Source organism: Mus caroli, unplaced genomic scaffold (genome assembly GCF_978045245.1).
Source record: "Mus caroli unplaced genomic scaffold, Mus_caroli_1 scaffold_11, whole genome shotgun sequence".
Lineage (NCBI taxonomy): Eukaryota > Metazoa > Chordata > Mammalia > Rodentia > Muridae > Mus > Mus caroli.
The window spans coordinates 44,119,751-44,131,512 of NW_028227266.1; the positions used below are offsets into that span (position 1 = coordinate 44,119,751).

Genomic DNA, 11,762 nt, shown 5'->3' on the forward strand with positions numbered 1-11,762 from the left:
AGAGAGGGAGAGAGAGAGGAGTCACTCTGCATGGCTCTTGCATATGGCTGAGAACAGTGGGACAGCAATCAAGCCTTAGCCAGCCCCGCTCTCTCACTGTTGCCTCTAGCCCACTTGGTGACCCTCTGAGGGAAAGGGTGGCTCTCCCTCTGCCACTGTCAGGAGAGGATCAGGTTCTCTCCTTCCTTTCTGTGCTGATACACACAGAAAATCATTGTCATTAATTTCAGCCCTTACTCTGGGCTAAGCTCCCTGCAGCCATCTCACAAGTACCACCTAATTTAATGTAACAAAACTACACATTGTTCAAAAGAGAAACTCGAAGCTTCATGATAACTAGACAGAGGTAAGCCAGCTTGACAGTCATGAGATACAAAGCCCACTGTGATTAACTCTTTTGATCCTGGGTTCTGATCCTCTCCTGACCAAGGGTATCACAGACACCTCAACTGAGGCTCACTGTCTGCTGCAGCCCTATGCCATCTCTGGGCCTGGTACAGTCTCTGTAGCTGATGTTCTGAGACAAAGTTCAGGTTGGTGGCAGCTGTCAGACTGGTGGCTGTCTCACTGGGGTGGAAAGAGGAGACCTGGACCTTGTTCTCTCAGACTGGCACAGACCCAGGGCTGCCAACAGGGCCTCTGGGGCCTCAGTTCTGTTCAGGGACTCCCCTAGACTCCCAGGCTCATTCCTCCTGAAGTTTCTGGCTATCCTTCCCAGCCTCTTGGACAGGGTGGAGCCAACCCAAGAAGATTGCTTCTCTCTGCTGCCTGTGTGCTGTCAGCTTCCACGTTGTCTTAGGGTCACTAAAGTCCAAGAGGCCTTCTGAGAGTGTGTCACCTTCCAACGTGGAGTCACACTGGGGAGGAGGCGGGGAGAGAGGGCTGGAGGGGCTTTAAATGAGTGGCTGGCCTTGCCTGCAGTCAATCTGCACAGCGACACAGGTACACCGTTTCTTCTGACTCCGGGAAACATCCAGTGTAGCTGAAACTGTCCCAGCCCAGTGAGGAGCCCAGGATGTTCCTGAAGGCTGCGGTGCTGACCCTGGCCCTGGTGGCCATCACCGGTGAGTAGACACTGCATCTGGGAGGCAGCAAGGAAAGCCAGCTCTAGAACGGGCGGACAGCTCGGGGTGGCCTGTGTTTGCCCAGCAGCTCATAGGAGAACAGGCCTTTGTTCTCCCCGGCACTCGTGCTCCCTGGGTTATCCCAGGGATGGGGCAATAATGGTTTGGGTTATCCAAACTCCAATATTATCCGGCTCAGAGCTGAGGCAGGGGAGCCAGGAGAGAGATGATCCTCATAAAGTTGCCTTCTGCTCTCTCTCTGCCCAGGCACCCGGGCTGAGGTCACTTCGGACCAGGTGGCCAATGTGGTGTGGGATTACTTTACCCAGCTAAGCAACAATGCCAAGGAGGCTGTGGAACAGCTTCAGAAGACAGATGTCACTCAGCAGCTCAGGTAAGTGCCATCAGTCTACAAGGCGACGCTTGAAGCCCATAGCTGACCTCAGAGGTGGGACACTGGCTCCTGGAGTCCTTCTGTTCTCACTAAAGGAGTCTTGCCTCCCTGGACCTAGATTGTCCCTGTAAACAAGAAAGCTGGACCCAGGGATCCATCCCTATAGTTCCTTCCTATCTGCATGTGCTAGAGTTTGGTAAATAGCCAAATCCCATCACAAACTCTTGGCAGAAAGAGGAAAGAGACGTGTCCTGTAAGGACATGAGGTTCTGGGCAAACAGGGGAAGGAGGGCTGGTATTTTGGGGGACCCACTGAGCACATGCAAGGACATCAGACCCTGTGCCACTGGAAGACATGTGTTGCACAATGTGACCCTGGGAGGGGAGTGATGTCAAAGTCCAGCCCCATTCTTTATCTACAGGTAAGAAAAGCAAACTTCTCAAGTCACATGGTGGGCAGATAAGGATGCAGAGGCTCAGCAGAAGCCTTGCAGATAAAACTCCAAAGTCAAACTAATCCTAGGAGATTTCCTGAAAGCATGACCTACCCCAGGGGAGGGCCAAAGGGACAAGACGGAGGTCTCTGTTCCCATGGACACACTCCTGACCTAAGCAGGTGTATAGAGCTGAGTGTTCTACAAGCGTATCTAATGGTGCTTCCTTGTATCCATCCTTTCCCTGAAGTACCCTCTTCCAGGACAAACTTGGGGATGTTAATACGTATGCCGATGGGATGCACAACAAGCTGGTGCCCTTTGTCGTGCAGCTGAGTGGGCATCTAGCCCAGGAAACCGAGAGGGTGAAGGACGAGATTCAGAAGGAGCTGAAGGACCTACGTGACCGCATGATGCCCCACGCCAACAAAGTAACCCAGACGTTCGGGGAGAACATGCAGAAGCTGCAGGAGCACCTGAAGCCCTATGCCATGGACCTGCAAGATCAGATCAACACACAGACCCAGGAAATGAAGCTCCAGCTGACCCCCTACATCCAGCGCATGCAGACCACCATCCAGGAGAATGTGGACAACCTGCAGACCTCGATGATGCCCCTTGCCAACAACTTAAAGGACAAGTTTAACAGGAATATGGAAGAGCTCAAGGGGCACCTAACCCCCCGTGCCAGCGAGCTGAAGGCCACGATCGACCAGAACCTGGAGGATTTGCGCCGCAGCCTGGCCCCTCTGACGGTGGGCGTGCAGGAGAAACTCAACCATCAGATGGAGGGCCTGGCCTTCCAGATGAAGAAGAACGCGGAGGAGCTCCAGACCAAGGTCTCTGCAAAAATCGACCAGCTGCAGAAGAATCTGGCCCCACTGGTGGAAGACGTGCAGAGCAAGGTGAAGGGCAACACGGAAGGGCTGCAGAAGTCTCTGGAAGACCTGAACAGGCAGCTGGAGCAGCAGGTGGAGGAGTTCCGACGCACTGTGGAGCCCATGGGAGAGATGTTCAACAAGGCCCTGGTGCAGCAGCTGGAACAGTTCAGACAGCAGCTGGGTTCCAATTCGGGGGAAGTGGAAAGCCACTTGAGCTTCCTGGAGAAGAGCCTGAGGGAGAAGGTCAGCTCCTTTATGAGCACCCTGGAAAAAAAGGGGAGCCCAGACCAGCCTCTAGCCCTCCCCCTCCCGGAGCAGGCCCAGGAGCAGGCTCAGGAGCAGGCTCAGGAGCAGGTGCAGCCCAAACCTCTGGAGAGCTGAGCTGTCCCTGGTGCCCTCAGCCCATCACAGCAGCAGACACCTGTCCTGCCCCACCACCTGTCTGTCACTCTGTCCCCAGGCACTTCTTGTACCAGCTTGAGGACACATGTCCTGTGGGAGGTGACGCCTCATCTCGCTACTCAATAAAGCAACTGAGAAATTAGCCCCATCTGGTTGCCTGTGATTCCTTGGGGGCTGGCCTGACGTGGGGAGGACATCACGGCATCTGGCTGGGGACATGGGGGTGAGGGGTGGGGCCGGTAATGAGCCTTCGAGTGGGTCAGGGGTTGGTGTGCTAGAGAGGAGACTGCAGAAAAGATGCCAGTCTATCAGAAAACAAAACACACACCCCATTCACAGCCTGCAAACAGTTATCAAACGCCCTTGAGGTTCCAGTCAAGATTCTGAGCACTAGTCAAAACAGCCTTTGTGGCATTGTGTGCCTGAAGACCAGGCTTGGTGTTGACAGGGACACCTGGAGGGCAGCAAGACACAGTCCCTGATTTTGAAGAGTTTACTGCACGGCAAGTCCCTTCTTGAATGTGCCTGTGCCTTTGAACTTATTTATACAAAAGTAAGCCACTCTGTCCCATTGGAAAGTACTCATGTTTGCCCGGGAATTTTCTCCACCTATGGATAAATCTGTTGACTCCAGAGCTGTATAATAGATGCCACAGGATATGAAAACGAGCCTTGGCAGCCAAGGTGGAACAGGCTTTGCCCAGGAGCCTCCTGATGGGTGGCTTGCCTGTCTATGACAAAGCTGGTGGTCGCTGGGGCAAAGAAATGAACCCATCAGAGGACCCCAGTGGTTTTATGGGCACAGCCAGCCACAAGAGGCTGAAGTCTCTGGAATGAATTTTCCCCTGCCCTTGGAGACTTAGAGCCTCCCTAAGGAGGGAATCTCAGAGTAGAGTAGTTCAGGGATTCCTTCCAAAAGATTTCACATACTGGCTGTAGCCTCTGCCTCAGGTCTGCAAGTCAAACCCCTCTGCCTCAGAATGGGTAAAGTCCCTCTGGGATGGACTGGAACATGCTGTGGGTGGTCCCAGCTGCTCTGGCCTTCTCCTTCCCTTCCAAGGCGTCCTCTGTGTGTCATAAGCCCAGACCTGGGTTTGCATCCTAGTTTCCAGATACTTCTACTGGGTGATTTGGAGCAGGTAACAAAACCTGTTTTGGAAAGGAAAAATGAGGAACCTTAGGCCAGAGTTATTCAGAAGGTCTGATGGTGCCAAGCACTTAATACAACCATCAAGGCAATGTAAATACTAAATGTGTGTGTGCGCGCACACGTGTGTGCACGATCACGTGCGCGCTGTGCTGCTCTAATGTAGCAGACACCTAGGAAACGTTCTCCTCTGCTCACATCTCCAGACCCCAGATCCAGGCCACCAAATGCTTCGAGTCTCCCCAGCCCCTGGTAACCTCAGCTACTTGGGCCCAACTGTCACAGCTACTTGCACTTAAGACCCAGGTGACCAGGGGACCACAATGGGCAAGGATGCATGGCAGCTGGAGTCTGGCTGAATGGCTTTAAGAAACGCTTGCTTAGAGAGCCTGAGGCACTACAAGGAGGCAGGACAAAGGCTGGTTGGTGTTCTGAGCTGTTCTGGAAGCTTCTGGTAGATCAGTTAGGTGAGCTCTGTCTCTCAAAGCCTCTGAGTCTCCCAGTCCCTTGTTCATAGTGCAAATCCCGAGTGGGACCCCTGAGTTCTTTCCTGCTGTCTTCAGGACTGTTAAACACATCTCCTAGGGGCCTGCCTTACTCCTGGTTTCTCTGAATGAGGGTGCTTACTTTCTCTTGAGCCAGGATGTCACTCCTAACCTTCAGTCTTTTAGGTCACAGCTTCCAGGTCACAGCATTTGCTTTTGGCCTGCTTTAATAGGCTGGGTGTTCCTGTGAGCACACTGTGGTGCATGCACGTGTGTGTGTGTGTGTGTGTGTGTGTGTGTGTGTGTGTGTGTGTGTGTGTGTATTTGGGTGGATGGGTGCATGTATACGTCAGATGATAACCCTCAAGAAAACCATTTGCTTCCTTTGGGACAGGGTCTCTTATTAGCTTGGAGCTCACCAATTAGGGTAGACAGGCTGAACAGTGAGAGACAGGGACCCACTTGTCCAAGCCTCCCTGAAATGAATGGATTCCAACCATCAATGTAAAGTTAGGTATGGTGGCACATGCCTTTAATTCCAGCACTCAGAAGACAGAAGCAAGTAGATCACTATGAGTTCAAAGCCAGCCTGGCCTACGTGGGGAATTTCAGGCTAGCCAGGGCTATATAATGAGACCTTATCGCAAATGAAAACAAATAAACAAACAAAAGAGACTGCGTTAGATTGGTTTATTTTACCTCCTGTTGCTGCGGTTCTGAGGTTTTGTCTCTTCCATGGTTAAACAATTTTATTTGCAGTTACTTTTGAGTTCTGAGCTCATTGCCATTAAGCCACCACACATATTTAAACCATCTGTGACCCCTAGGTCTTTTCAAATGTCCTATGAAGAAAACTTCCCTCAAGATTCAGCTGGCTCACAGCCAGAAATGATAATGAAGGACTTTTGCAACTTAATCCTCAACCCAGTACCAAGTATCCCTACCCTCTACCAGTAGATGGGCCCCAGGCCCAGGACAGGTAGAAGATGACCCAGAAACCACAGTCAGTGCAAAGAGACACACTAGTCAAATTGAGAAGATAGCACCAGCTTAGAGGAGAACTGAGAGGCATTGGACTTAAGGGAGGTCAGAGAGAAGCACAGAGCTCTCTGCTGCCACAGCCCTGCAGTTCCTGTCATGGACAGGGTCCTTCTGAGAGTGCCAGAGGAGAAAACAACTGCGTCCAGGTGGTAACAGCTCACACTCACTCAGAGGCAGGTAGGTCTCTGTGAGTTCAAAGCCAGTCTGGTCTATAGAGTGAGATCCAGGACAGCCAGAACTACACTGAGAAACCCTGCTCCCCACCTCCCCCAAACCCCCATTTAAAAAAAAAAAAAAAGAAAAGAAAAAAGAAAAAGAAAACAATCATTGCAAAGATTCACTTTAGGCCTAAATCTTATAATCTCTTCCTTTAACTTTAAAACTACATTTACTTATGTGTGCCATGATCCTCTCCCAGACTTGCCAATGGTGGTCTATCTATAAGGATTGTGTGTGGTTTGAATGTATACAAATAACCTTTTTATACCTCTATGCATTGATTTGACCCAAAGAAACTCTAATGAGTTTCAATTACTCCCGCATGCTTTAGAAGCTTCAAGTATTAGATGAAATATAAACAACCGTGGGGAGTTAAGGTTCGATTACATTACTAAGTCTTTTTTTTGTTTTTGTTTTTTTTTTTTAAGTTTCCAAGAAAACATTATCTGTGTTCATTTAGAGAAAGAGAGAGAGAGAGAGAGAGAGAGAGAGAGAGAGAGAGAGAGAGAGAGAGATTAGAAGGGGGGGTCTCTGGGAGAGGATGAGGTCTTTAAGAACAGGATTGGAATTCTCACAGAAGGATCACGGAAGGATCCCCATGGAAAGTCCTCCTTGCTTCAAATGTCAGACATAGCTAGACAGCGCCATCTATGGGCCAGAGGGTGGCCTTCACCAGATACCTGATGCCTGGAACTTGGGTGTGGTGGTATAGGAATATAGAAGAGAGAGAGAGAGAGAGAGAGAGAGAGAGAGAGAGAGAGAGAGAGAGAGAGAGAGAGAGAGAGAGAGAGAGAGAGAGAGAGAGAGAGAGAGAGAGAGGTGTTTTCATGAGCCTCCATGCCTATGGTACTATATATAGTATTTTGCTAGAGCAGTCTGAGTAGGTTTCTGACAACAGCTGCCCAGCTTCTGAAAGTTCCTTGCTTTGGCTGAAGAATGTCCCTTTGAGGAAGTTTTGTTTCTGGGGTTTTTTTTTTTTTTTTTTTGAAAAAAGGGTCTCATGTATCCTGGGTTGGTCTCACATTTGAAAAGTACCAAAGATCACCTTGAACTTCTGATCCTCCTGGCTCCATGTCCCAAACGATAGAACTTCAGATGTGCACTACCATCCCTGGCTCTCTGGGCAGTTTTATTTTTAATTTTCTTATTTACACATTTATTTGTTTGTGCATTGATTGATTGTGTGTGTGTGTGTGTGTGTGTGTGTGTATGGACACACATATATGTGAGTATATGCATATGGGTATGTATGTATGTATGTGTAGGTTGGGTTCTCTCCCTTTACCATGCGGGACCTGAAGATTGGGCTCAGGTAATCCAACCTGACTGCAAGCGCCTTTACTTGCTGAGGGAAGTGACCTGTGACTCCTGGTACAGATGCCAAACAGCAGCCTCTTACAGCGTGGTGTGGAGGAGAAGGAGGCCTGCAATCCTAGGATCAGGAGGATGAAGCGGGAAGAGTATGAGTTTGGGCCCATACTGGACTTCACAGAGAGAATCGGCAAGGAAGGTAGGAAGGAAGGAATAAAGGGAGGGAGGAAGGAAGAGGGAGGAGGGACGAAGGGAAGGAAGAAGGAAAGGGAAGAAAAGAAGAAAAGAAGGACAGGGGGGAAGAGGGACAAAGAGGCAGCATAGCTCTCCACCAGTCTGGTTTATGGTGACAGCAGCTAGAGTCCTCTCCTGCTTTCCCTGATGTCTTTTTTCTAAGCTGTGTCCTCAAACGTCGCAGGATTTTTTAAAACCTAGTCCAATCAGTTAAATTCCGGCTCACATCTTCCAGCACAGAGGTCCATTCCAGCAGATGGCTCAGCAAGTAAAGGCGCTTGCGGTCAGGTTGGATTACCTGAGCCCAGTCTTCAGGTCCCCCATGGTAAAGGGGGAGAACCTAACCCACACTTGAAAGTTGTCCTCTGACCTTTCCGTCCATACAGGGGTCCAAGTAAGAGCCTTACCCGACACACCTTCTCATTCCTTCTTAGGGAGCCCTATGTGCCTTGGCCTTTGGAAGCCATAGTCTTTTCCCTGCCTGCACAAGTCATGCTGGCCTGTCTGCAGGAGGCTTTGTCCTCAGAAGATTGATTGCTCCTCAAGGAAAGAGCCATCCTCTTTGTGCTAAGACACTGAGTGGACCTAGTCTCCCATATCCCAGTTTATCCCAGGTCATCTTTAGCAGCTAAGATACTGGACAAATGGAAAGTGACATCTGTCTGGGCTTAAGTGACCAGTCCCATCTGTCCTGTTCAGGGACCCTCTGACAGCTGAGTTCAAGGGGAAGAGGGGAGTCCTGATATGGGTCTATGAACCTCTGTATTTTTTTGAGAGAGAGAGAAACAGAGAGACAGAGACAGAGACAGACAGAGACTAGAACAGGTTAGCCCTGACCTTGCCTGTAGCTAAGGGTGACTCTGGCATGCTGATCCCCCTCCTATCCCCTACCTCCCACATTCTGAGATTTTTTGAGCCATCATGCCTGGCTTATCCAGTGCTGGAGACTGAACTCAGAGTCTTGTGTTTGCTTGTCAATCACTCGACTGACTGAGCCACATTCCCAGCTCTGGTATTCTATTTTGGATGTGTGATGGTCTGGCTCCATAGTCCAGAACAGCCTTGAACTCCTGACCCTAGGGTCAGCCCTACATTCTGGGATTACAAATGTATGTCACCATTCCCAGATATTTATGAAAATATCTCCCAAAGATTTTAAGTTAAAGATATGTTGAAAAATACACGGTACATATGTCTACTGCTACAGCTTGGATTTGAGCTGTCCCTCAAAGGCCCATGTGGTAAGATGTGACCACTAGCCCCAGGCACTGTTGGGAGGAGGTGTCACGGTCCTTGAAAGGGATACAGGTGTCTGGTCTCTTCTGCTCTCCCTCCTTGCTTCCCTGTCAGCACAAGGTAAGCAACCTCCTTCAAACACATGCTCTCGCCATGATGCCCTTCTTGACATAGGTCCAAAAGTAACCGGCTGACTGGCCTTGGAATCTCTGAGACCCTTAGAGAAAAGTAAACTGGTTTTTTTTCCACATTAGGTTGATTTCTCTTGGGCATTTGTAATGGTGACAGAAAGCTGATGAACACAGAGACTGTATTTGAATATGATAACCCAAGGCAGTGTAGTTAAGATAGCTGGACCTCAGCACCCATCAGTCAGAGGCACTGTTAACCATGCTGGGCGATGAACAGGAGACCCTGAAAAATGGCAGGAAGGAGATTTGAAATCCAGATGGCTTCAACAGGCCTTTGGAGAGTACAGAGGGAGGAGGGGTTGAAGAAGGGAAAATGAAGTCCACGAGAAGGCTAACCACCCTTCTGAGACCGCCATGAAGAAAGGCCCAGTAGCAAGGCCTGTGAGGCACTTCTGACAAACAATTATCTGCGCTGGGTCATTGTGTCATCCTTTTAACAGACTGTGACCTCAATGGTGAAGAGGGGAAGAAAAGGCAGTTGGGTCCCTAGGGGTGGACCTGGGATTTGAACATGTGATCTACAGACTGGAAACTTTTCTGTTAGCTGCCAAGCTGTGATGGAAGCTGTGATGTTGAAATGTTCACAAATGAGCAGGGATACTCTTGTACAAGGGGCAGGCTTGGGTCCTGTCTCATCATGCTCCAAGCCCAGCATCAGGCTCTTACCGGAGAAAGGAGGCCGGACGCTAAAGGAACCGCTCCCAGGACTCCTGTGAGGAGGAAGGGGCTTCCGTTTTTATTTTATAAATTTCTAAAACGTTGGAATTTTTCTCCTGGTTTTATTTATTTATTTATTTATTTATTTATTTATTTATTTATTTACATCCAAACGCTGTCCCTTCTCCCAGTCCTCCGTTGAAGTGTTCCTCCCCCACATCCCTCCCCTTTGCCTCTGAGAAGGTTGTCCCCTCACAGGTATCCCCCAACCCTGGTGCATCAAGTCTTTGTAAGATTAAGTGCATCCTGTCCCACTGAGGCAAGACAAGGCAGTCCACTGCTACATATGTGTCTGTGTGTGTGTGTGGGGGGGGGTGGACCAGCCCGTGCTTGCTCTTTGGTTGGTGGCTCAGTCTCTAGGATCCTCAACTCTGCCTCCTGAGTACTGGGAATAAAAATGTGAGCCACCACCACCCTGCAAACATTAGAATTTTTAAAAAGATTTATTTTTATTTTTATTTTCTGGGCATGAGTGTTTTACCTGCAGGTATGTGTGTGTATCACGTGCATGCTTGGTGCCCACAGAGATGTGAAGAAGGCATCCGATACCCTGAACTGGAGTTACAGACAGTTGTGAGGCACTGCGTGAGTGCTGGGAACTGAGCACAGGTCCTCTGAAAGAACAACAAGGGTTTTAACCTCTGAGCCATCCTTCCAGTCCCGGACACTGGAATTATTTTTAAAGATTTATTTTTGTTTTATATGTATGAGTGTTTTGCCTGCATGTGTATATGTGCACCACATGCACGCCTGGTGACTTCAGAGGTCAGAAGAAGATGCCAGATTTCCTTGAACTGAAGTTACAGACACTTGTAAGTCACCATGTGGGTATTGAGAGCAAAGCTCAGGTCTTCAGCAAGTGCTGGTAACCACTGAGCCATCCTTCCAGCCCAAGATTTGGGATATAAAAATGAACTTTTATACTACTTTTTTCTTCTCCTTCCTTCCTTCCTTCCTTCCTTCCTTCCTTCCTTCCTTCCTTCCTTCCTTCCTTCCTCCCTCCCTCCCTCCCTCCCTCCCTCCCTCCTCCCTCCCTCCCCTCCCTCTCTCCCTCCTTCCCCTCCCTCCCTCTCTCCTTCCCCCCTCCTCCCTCCCTCCTTCCTTCCTTCCTTCCTTCCTTCCTTCCTTCCTTCCTTCCTTCCTTCCTTCCTTTTCTTTTTTCTTTCCTGATTGATTGATTGATTGTTTGAGACAGGGTTTCTCTGTGTAGCCCTGGCTGTCCTAGAACTCACTACCCTATAGACCAAGCTGGTCTCAAACTCAAAGATCTGCCTGCTTCTGCCTCCCAAGTGCTAGGGTTACAGGCGTGTACCATCACTGCCTAACTGCATGTGGTCTTGGGAGAGGAGCTAGACAGTAGAGATGGGGACAGATAAGGGTAGGAGGTTCCTTCTACACAGCCATGGGGAAATCACTATCCCTGCTGGGTGAAGACCTTTCAGCATGGCTATTTTATAGTCACCTATGATTCTGCAGGCACTCCCTCCCACATTGCTTTGTAAATAAACCCAGGAAACTGATTGCTTCCACAGTGAACTTTGGAGTCACTGGACCTCAAGAGGAGGGGTAGATATTTATGTTTTTCCCAAGGAAGGAATTGTAGCAACACACCCCAGACAGAAAACACATCCTCATTCAGCCATTGTGAATACTGTGATGAACTCAGCTGCACTCAGAGCTATCCCAGTCCCTGCTCCTTGTGCTTCCAACTGTGTATCTAGGAGGAGACACTGGTGGGTCACATGGTAATTCTATGCTTAACTTTTTAAAAAAGGTCTATTTGTCGACTTCTCTCTGTGTGTGCATGCACATAGGGTGCAGCTATGCCACCTGTGTGCATGCATGGAGACCAGAAGAGGGCCTGCTGTTCCTCCTCTGTTACTGGCCACCTTTTCTGTTGAGGGAGGGTTACTTCCTGAAGCTGGCCTCCCATTTTCTCAACTGTTCTGAAAGACAGCAAGCCCCAGGGATCCTCCTGTCTTCACCCCACTGGAGCTGGACACATT

General features: G+C 49.5%; 1 protein-coding gene across 1 annotated transcript; it reads left to right on the plus strand.

Annotated features, from left to right (window-relative positions):
* The first annotated feature begins 600 nt into the window (after nucleotides 1-600).
* Apoa4 (apolipoprotein A4) lies at nucleotides 601-3,317 on the plus strand. The gene is made up of 3 exons (XM_021171589.3): nucleotides 601-1,064; nucleotides 1,332-1,458; nucleotides 2,143-3,317. Exons 1-3 carry the CDS (start codon nucleotides 1,016-1,018, stop codon nucleotides 3,152-3,154), a joined length of 1,188 nt encoding a protein of 395 aa, XP_021027248.1. The 5' UTR covers nucleotides 601-1,015; the 3' UTR covers nucleotides 3,155-3,317.
* The last annotated feature ends 8,445 nt before the right edge of the window (nucleotides 3,318-11,762 follow it).

Bases quoted from the DNA above. Each gene is read 5' to 3' on its own strand.
- Apoa4 (XM_021171589.3), top strand. From the start codon at position 1,016: ATGTTCCTGAAGGCTGCGGTGCTGACCCTGGCCCTGGTGGCCATCACC. The intron at 1,065-1,331 runs GTGAGTAGACAC...CTCTCTGCCCAG, and splicing joins GGCCCTGGTGGCCATCACCG to GCACCCGGGCTGAGGTCACT. The intron at 1,459-2,142 runs GTAAGTGCCATC...CTTTCCCTGAAG, and splicing joins GATGTCACTCAGCAGCTCAG to TACCCTCTTCCAGGACAAAC.